The following is a 9,473-nucleotide window of genomic DNA, read 5'->3' on the forward strand; positions in this document are numbered from 1 at the left end:
CACAAAATGGAAACAGGACCCAGTGGTCTGGATTTAAACCCTCGTTTCCTTGTCCTTGAGATATTGTGTGCTAACCACCAGACCACGGCTCTTCACTACAATGGGTTGAATGACTGAAAAATTCCCAAAATCAAAAGGACAATTTTATTCCCTCTATAATATTATCGAAGCGATCTTTCAAATTAATACGGACACCAGAAAAATCTCATGAGAAGAAATGAAGTACATTTTGAAATCTTTGCTGCCTTGTTGTCACATCTGAGACGAGTGTGAGACACAAATCTCTAGCGGAGCAGCGTTTGATATCAATGGGTCTTTTTCTCAGGTGAAATACTAGAATATCAGGATACTTATACTGATGGTTCATCCCAAAAAAAAATCTTTTTTACTCACCCTTGTATCATTCTGAACCAGTTTGTTGGTGTTTTTCAATGGAAAGAAAGAAAGAAAGAAAGAAAGAGAGAAAGAAAGAGAAAGAAAGAAAGAAAGAAAAGATTCTGGTAACACTTTAGATTAGGGAACACATTCATATTAAGAGTTTTCTTTCAATAAACTGCTAATTTGCTACTTATCGATAGTAAGTAAGGTAGTTGTTGTAGTAGTTATGTTTAGGTATAGAGTAGAGTTAAGGGATCTAGAATATGGCCATGCATTAATATGTGCTTTATAAGTACTAATAAACAGCCAATATGCTAGTAATATACATGCTAATAAGCATCTGCCCAGAGGAGAACTGGCCCCCAACTCCCAAGGGTTTTTCTCCATTTCTGTCACCGATGGAGGTTTGGTTTCTTGCCACAGTCGCCTTTGGCTTGTTTAGTTGGGGACGCTTGACTGATTGCACAGACACTATTAGAAGAGAGCTGAACTGGATGATGGCATCACTGAATCATCATTGACTTTAGCTGGAAAAATGACTCTTTGTTATTGTCCTCTTGCACCACTGACAAACTATTTTCCTGTTGACACTGTAAAGCTGCTTTGACACAATCAGTATTGTATAAAGCGCTATATAAATAAAGGTGGCTTGACTTGACTTAAGCAACTAGTTAGTGAATAATGTTCCCTAATCGAGATTCTGTTTGTTCTCCATAAAAGACTGCAAAGTAATAGATATTGAACAGATCTCAGTACTAATGTCTTTCCTATGTGCATACACTTCCCTCATATTTGGAGGTCACTTTCATGACCACTGAGGTGAGGAAAGGTATCGTGGTTTCAGAACAATACAAAGGCACGGCATCTCTCTCTTATTCCCTTCCTCTTTCTCTCTTTAATGCATTTGAAGGCTGGCGCGGAGCACAGGAAGTTAACGAGTGTAAACCTGAAACGCCTGGTGAGTGGTAGGAGCTGATTCAGTGCCAGGTTGGTTTCAGGCGTAATAAAATCAAAGCCAGGACCACTTCCCGCATACAGGCAGCCACACAGGAAGAGCTGCATGTTGGACGGCAGGAGTTTAGCAGCGGAAGAGTCGTGCAGACTGGGTCTTGAAGTCGGGGATGCCCGGTGGCCATTTCTGTTCAAACATTTGAAAGGATTAACCATCGCCAGGGCATGTGGCGGGATTCCTGTTTTGGGCTTCCTGTTTCTCCTGACGTTGAGTAATTTTGGCGGTGAGCAAACTCCCCATGCTATGATCAAAACGCACAGATATACCTGGATCAGCAAAATATGAAGGAGAGAGACCTTATACTTTCCAGGCACAAATATAAGAAGATAAACAGTACACAGCCGCGAGTGAACACCATGTTAATGGGAACATATATTAAGAGGTAACTCATCAGCATGCTGATGTGAAAGAGAGTTCAATGGGTACTGGCAATACAGAGTCAAGAAGCATCTAATGATACACTGCGGAACAAATCTGACAGCTGGCTTTTACTTGTCTTGCATAAAATATATTTTTGAAGAGTTATTTTATTTCCAGTCGTTGACATAATTTAACCACATAATGACCAGAAAAGCAGATACAATGATTCTTAAAGTTGGGTTACATTTACTGTTGTTTGTCAAATGTGACCCTGGACCACAAAACCAGTCATAAGGGTCAATATTTTGAAATTGAGATTTATCCATCATCTGAAAGCGGAATAAATAAGCTTTCCATTGATGTATGGTTTGTTAGGATAAGACAATGTTTGGCTGAGATATAACTATTTGAAAATCTGGAAAAATCTAAATATTGAGAAAATCGCCTTTAAAGTTATCCAAATGAAGTTCTTAGCAATGCATATTACTAATCAAAAATGAAGTTTGATATATTTATGGTAGGAGATTTACAAAATATCTTCATGGAACATGATCTTTACTTAATATAAGTTGGGTTACATTTACTGTTGTTTGTCAAATGTGACCCTGGACCACAAAACCAGTCATAAGGGTCAATATTTTGAAATTGAGATTTATCCATCATCTGAAAGCGGAATAAATAAGCTTTCCATTGATGTATGGTTTGTTAGGATAAGACAATGTTTGGCTGAGATATAACTATTTGAAAATCTGGAAAAATCTAAATATTGAGAAAATCGCCTTTAAAGTTATCCAAATGAAGTTCTTAGCAATGCATATTACTAATCAAAAATGAAGTTTGATATATTTATGGTAGGAGATTTACAAAATATCTTCATGGAACATGATCTTTACATAATATCCTAATGATTTTTGGCATAAAATACAAATTGATCATTTTGACCCATACAATGTATTTTTGGTTATTTCGACAAATATACCCCAGCGACTTAAGACCAGGGTCACTTTTTTTGGTCCAGGGTCACAAATTTTCACAGCCAAAATCCAGTTATTTAGAGGAATCCATGCAATCTGGAACTTCACTGGAAAAGTCGTCTGGAAAGTGACTTCTGTGCAAGCTGTACTTCATGCATGCCTGCAAAATCTGGCCGAAATTTCAATAATGTTACCACACCTTTACATGACAAGGGGACAATTAAACAGGATTTTTACTTTTTGTGAAGAAAATGTAAGTGAAAAAAAAAGGAAACTCTGCGTTAAAACTCTACATCAGAATGTTAAAATGTTAACCCCAGGATCATTGGAAAAACATGCCTGTGGCAACATTTCTACAAAATGATATGTTGGATGTACTTTGCATGTTTTGTGACACTATTAAAAATTTCCAGTGAGCAGCACTAAAAGTGCCTTTAGTTTTTTTCCAAAACAGATGTGTATCTGGTAGTTTAATTAAGTTTGTTGTTGCACATATCACAGCAGTTTGTTAATGAAATGACTGGTAAGTGGCATCAAAAGGTTGTGCAGATAGTATTAACAGAAGCCAGTGTAGGAAAAACATTTGCTGAAGCACACATGCCATTTTAGCTTGACTCTACAAGTCTTCTTGTTTTAGGGGACTCATACCCAAGCACTTCGCATTGCATGTGGAATGCTGTACCAGGTGAGCTACTGAGCAAGCTTACTATTTTAGAAAAGCACACATATGGACCCTTTGAGGTTATAACATAGTATTGCGCAAGGAGCTGCATGAAAATAAGTCTGTTAATATTAAACTTTAATCATAACTTGAAATCATAACTTGATAAGAAATGGCAGGTGTTTTACTGTCCCTACTTTTAACTGGAAACTGCAGTGGATAGTATGTATAGGTAAATTTTTGAAGTTTTCCAAAAAATGTAGGTAGGTAGTTTTAGTAGCTGAAATCATACAATGAACCAAAATAATGGGATGTATGCATGTGAATGATGGCTGTTCAAATTAAGATTTTCTGCAGGCACAGATTTGGGCCTCGTCACGCTGTCTGTTTAGTCCATTTCAGTTCTACTTCACTGCCAGAGACAGTGCTCGTCATCACATTCACTTCCAACAGGTGATGATTCCTGAGACTACGTGGATAACTGAAGAAGGGAACATGAGAAAAGGAGGTACGCGTGTGAATCTGGGCATGACACATCTGAGGAAAACAAAGCCTTCGTCTCTCTCACGGCACAAGCCTCCAGGAACATGCTACGCTAATTGCCGCTTCTACACAGCCCTGAGACTTAACACCATTTCACATTCTCTCATCAAAGAAAAACCACATGCTCAACTTTATGAAAATTTAATTCAGTATGTTCACTTTCTTCTCCCCCCACCTCTATCTTCCCTTAAAACAACTGCCACCAAAAAGGGGCGAGACAAAGAGACGGTGAGAGCGAGAGACAGTGTTTTGCAGGACCATTTCCTTCCTGCCTGGAAGCCCTACAGAAACTTGCTAGATCAAACTTAGAGAACTTCTTCAGCTGCCAGGAGCAAAAATTTTTTTAAAAAGCACCAGGAAAGAAGAAAGGAGAAACCTTAAAAAAAAAAAAAAAAAAAACATCAAGCAGGTTAGAGAATTTACTGTGTAGAGGCAGGAGACCTGATGGAGATCTGAAAACTAATTACTGAAACAGTGTGTGGGAAGGAAAGACAACAAACGTTAAGTTGAAGCATCTTCTGTCCCTATGGACCGTGTAAATAAACTTGCTGCTCTCCACTGATTGCCGGCAAGAGTTTCATCATAAATTCCCCTGTCACTCACAAAGAAGTCCAATTAACACTTTATCAACACAAACCCCAAATAAATGAGTTGAAAAAGCAATATTGAGGCATACTGAGAGCTTCCCTTAAAAATAAAAAAGCTTCTACACAGCGTCTTAGGCTCATTGTTAAGAAACATTTTTTCGCTATATGGAGTTTTTGACTTTAGCTACACTCTGTAATGACTAATATTGCCCAAAACCCACTGCGCTTTGGAGTCGTCTGACTTATTTACAGTTATGAATAAAAATTTTTTTTTAAAAAACAGGCCGTACTGCACAGGGGCCAGGATGGGCCAAATAACAACGAATTTCAAAATTGGTGATGTTCAATTCAGCTCCAGATTCGTGTCCTAAATTGCATATTGTCTGAGTAGGTATGTTCTATATAGCATGAATATATATATATGTATGGTATATATTGTTGTTACTCTCACATGATCTACCTGCATCAGTTGCGTTGCCTCGCTGCTATCTATAAATCCTCTCCTGTGGTCTCATGGGATAGTAAAATGTCCGTCAAATGCACACTTCAGAAGTAGTAGGTCATCCGGGTACTTTTCGCCATCTGTTTTTCGAATACTATGAATTCGGACATGCTACATTTTTGGCGTACAGTTTAGTAAGGAAGTATTCAATTTCTGACAAAGTGCACATATCAGTGACGTCGTCGAACTGAGCTCAGTATTTTGGCGAGTATCGTCATAAGCACAGTCTCAACTCCTAATAAACGAATAAACTCCTAATAAACGTAAACACTCAAATCTGCTCTTGACTTTATAACTTCTTTAGCTTTACCCTACAGAAAATGATCGACTTTTTCTTCTCAAAAAGAGTACGTTTTATAATTTAGTATAAGAATACGAACTGTGACGCAGCACAAAACTTTCGCCCTCTAGGGGTCAAAAAATAAAATTGCATGTGACTTTTCGATGTGTTTTGGCTCCACTCATCTGTGCGGATGAATGCGGTTCCAGGCACAGGTGTACTCGGGGATAAATAACATTTTTAGTGGTTTTTAGGCCTGGTGATTCCTCAGTGGATTTGCCATTTTGAAAGATTCAAGGTTAGTTTTCATTGTTCGCTGTGACAACAAACTTTCTGCTTCATGCTACCCACTTGCATGTATGCAATTTCTCATAAAACTTCCTATTTCCTATCATACAGAATTTAGGAAACTCCTTTTATACAGCATCATCAGGCTGAAAAACCACATGTATTTCCAGAATGATATATAATTCTGCGATGGGCATCTGTTTAAAAATGAGGAAAAGGGTTTCTGGGAAAGACCCTGTAACTGTTATAGCGTGTAGTGTTTGCTCCCCCTCCATTTAGTCATCCATCAGAGAGGTGGGTGTTGTTTCTGGCCCAACATGTCTAACGCACCGGTATAAATCACTCACAGTGATTTCAGGGTCCAGTGTTTAAATAATTAAAGAGCTTTAATTTATCAGGATTTAGCACCTTCAGACACGAGAGCTGACAGTCGCTGGGGGACAGGAAATGAGCAACAGTAATGGAGTTAGAGCGGAGGGGAGGGAGAGAGAGATATACACACTGTAACAAAATTGAATGCACATGCATTGAACAAGTGGGGGAAAGCAATATGTGAAGGAGGAAAGTAATAAAGTGTGTTTTTGAACATGCTTCCGATAACAAAATCAAGGCTAATGCTATAACAATAATAGCTAAAGCTACATTTAGCAGACGCTTTTATCCAAAGTGACTTAGGAATGAGAACAATAGAAGCAATCAAAACCAACAAAAGAGCAAAATATAGCATGTAATGTAATGTAAATGTATAAGTTTCATTTGAAACAGGCTTTTGAGAAAAGGTTTATTAGCTATACACAACCAACATACAGGCCAATGAATCAGTGCCATTAAGCACTAATAATAACAGCCCATGAATGAAATAGGCACATGATATGATTTATCTTCACAGTGGTAAAATCTGTGTCAAACAGCATGCAACACAAGTTTAACTTCATGGAACGCAACATTACACTTTTGTTCAATAGACTGCAGGATTTCAAACTAATGCCAATTAAACGGACTAATTTTACCATATCATAAAACTGCCATGTACAGTTTGACTGCTATATACTCTATTAACAAAAAACACCCTCTACTGAGTTACACAAACGCATTTGGAGCTTAAAGGAGTAGCTCACCCAAAATGGAAACTCTCTCATCATCTACTCACCCTTGTGTCATTCTGAACCTGAATGATTCTCTCTCATGTGAAACACAGAAGAAGATATTTTGAACTGTTATTAGTATCTATATATTGAAAGTCAGTGTGGTCCAAAGCAACTCCGTACATATATTTTTCTGTGTTCCACATGGTATAGAAATTCATACAGGTTTGGAACAACGTGAGTATGAGTAAATAACGACATGATTTTCATTTTTAGGTGAACTATCCCTTTAAGGGCAGATCCTATCAGTACATACCTCTTGATAAGTCATGGACTTGCCAGTAGCTGCACTACATAGTGAGCACTGCTTAGGTCAGAGAGTACAGAGATGATAAACAATATGGTGGACTAATGATACAATACTGCCCCCTACTGGTTTGAACAAGCTCATTTCAAACACTAATCTCAAAGTGGAACACACCTCTAGGCTTCTTAAAAGAACAAAATAAGACAAAACACACCGACAGAAAAAGCTTATTCCTTTGCTTCCCCTAAATTGCCTCTGAATCAGATGTCACTCTCAAGATCAAAAGAATGACCTAATGATTCAATATCAATATTTTCTACACTAGAAGCATCTGACAAGACTCTAATATCACAAGCTGACAGCCTGCTTCACAAACTATACTATATAAACACAAATCAGTTATATAATCTGAATTAATTATAGATGGGCAGAATATGTATTTTTACAGCGTCGAACGTATATGGAAATATTGTATATATGAATATATGGAATATATGAAATCACCAAAATTACACCAATAGGAACTTTGGCATGACCGACATTAGGCAGAACAATATATCAGAATAGCCCTGAATCCCAGTGTAGTTTGTTCATCTTTTAAGCATAAGCATTGGTTTTTGGTTATGTTACGTTCAGCTGGGATCCATATGTCCCTCACATCAGTTTTCCATGAGAGAGCGCTGTAGAGCTTCCTGGATCATGGCTTGCTCATCTGTAGCATAATCCTAATAATAACAATTAAAAAAAGGATGTAAGTCTCAGAGTATTTACTGTTCCATTTCTTCTGCTTTAATAATTAGTCCATTAGTCCATACAGCTTTTTCATTGTTCCCAACAAGTTAGACAAACATACATTGTTTAGTGCAAATAAAGCTCTGCTCAACTAAGATTTTTTTTTAATCAGTAATTCACAATATTAAAGACCATCTTAATTTCAACTGCAATTTAATTGAAAAAATAAAAAAATAAAAAAAGTTAAAATAACAGACCAACTGTAATTGTTAACTGTTAAGTTTATATATTTAATAAAATAAAAAAAACGAATGCTGGTTGCTCTATTTGTTTGCTTCTTTCTTTTTTCAACTTTGAATAAGCTGGACCAATAGTCCATCCATCCATCAAAAAACTTCAAGAAAAGGGGGTTCTAGACTGTTAAACAGCTTTAATAAACTGGTATTGGCTAAGACTATTTATACTGTTTATACCAAAGGACATATACAAGTTATGTTTGTTTACTAATTATTGAATTGGAGAACAGAACCCATGTTAAATCACTGAAAAAAGCATACAGCAAGACTGATCCGTGTTATAGCTAGATATAAAAGGAATATTAATAGGATATTTTTGTGTCAACACAATGACAATTTTTAGTTGTTTTTTTCACACTGGAAAACCAGAGCATGTAAATATTGTAATCTACTCACCACAAAAGTGTCATAGGAAAATGCATGTCTTATTCTGAGGTGTTGAAAGAAGTCAGCGCTCCTGTAATTAGAGTCACCCCAGGGCATTGAGGCACATATCGGACACACCTGCAGGAGTGGAAACAAGGGTCACAACTCCTGACTCCGCAGGTAACAGTTACTATTTCAGGGGCCGTTTACACGACAACGTTTTCAGCCAAAAACGGGAAATTTTTTATCCGTTTTGCCTGCTCGTTTACAAGACAACGGCGTTTCGGGGACTGAAAACACATACTTTTGAAAACGGGTTCCAAAGTGCAAGTTTTTGAAAATGAAAACGTCACCGTTGTCGTTTCCGTGTAAACACCCAAAACGGGATTCTTTGAAAACGGTGAAGTCATGCGCGTGCGTAGTACGTGTTAGGTATGTAGACATGCGAGAATAAAAAAGGCATGTAGACATTCGCAGAACGTGTCGATTTTAAAGGTAAGCACGAACAAACATACACAACAATGGCGGAGTACATGGCACTGTTGTTGCTGCTCAAGAGTTTGCAGCAAAGTGTGGATTTACTTCAACAATATTACAACCAACAGCGGAGACGCATCAAATACTAACCCGATCTCATGAAAGTGCGTATAAATAATACGCCAAATAAAAACGAAAACTCATGGTATTGATACGCAAAAATGGACTTTGGCATGTATATGCTACGCGATGGGTAGGATTAGGGTTGTGGGGTAGATGCGTATCATATGTACGCGAAAACTGCGGTTCATATGCACGCCAACAAATTTCGTATCATATGCACGCGAAAACTGCGTATTATATGCACGCCAAACACATACGTATCATATGCACGCCAAAGTCCATTTTTGCGTATCAATATCACGAGTTTTCGTTTTTATTTGGCGTACTATTTATACGCACTTTCATGAGATCGGGTTGGTTTGAAACCGATTTGGAGAAATTTTGCATTACATCACTTGCTCACCAATGAAAGTGAATGGGTGCCATCAGAATGAGAGTTCAAACAGAAAAATTAAAAACATCACAATAATCCACAAGTAATCCACACACCACTCCAGTCCAG

General features: G+C 37.6%; 1 protein-coding gene across 2 annotated transcripts in view; it reads right to left on the minus strand.

Moving 5' to 3' along the window:
- Window positions 1–6,365: 6,365 nt before the first annotated feature.
- LOC107724213 (E3 ubiquitin-protein ligase RNF114-like) overlaps window positions 6,366–9,473 on the minus strand; it is a 6,746-nt gene continuing 3,638 nt past the window's right edge. For both annotated transcript variants that reach the window (XM_016533053.1, XM_016533054.1), the window contains exons 6-7: window positions 8,402–8,509; window positions 6,366–7,702 (exon numbers count right to left, since the gene is read on the minus strand). In XM_016533053.1, coding sequence (XP_016388539.1) covers window positions 7,637–7,702; window positions 8,402–8,509 — 174 coding nt within the window. In that variant the 3' untranslated portion in view covers window positions 6,366–7,636. The remainder of the gene's footprint in view (window positions 7,703–8,401; window positions 8,510–9,473) is intronic.

This window comes from Sinocyclocheilus rhinocerous, unplaced genomic scaffold, assembly GCF_001515625.1.
Source record: "Sinocyclocheilus rhinocerous isolate Xijiao unplaced genomic scaffold, SAMN03320098_v1.1 scaffold815, whole genome shotgun sequence".
NCBI lineage: Eukaryota > Metazoa > Chordata > Actinopteri > Cypriniformes > Cyprinidae > Sinocyclocheilus > Sinocyclocheilus rhinocerous.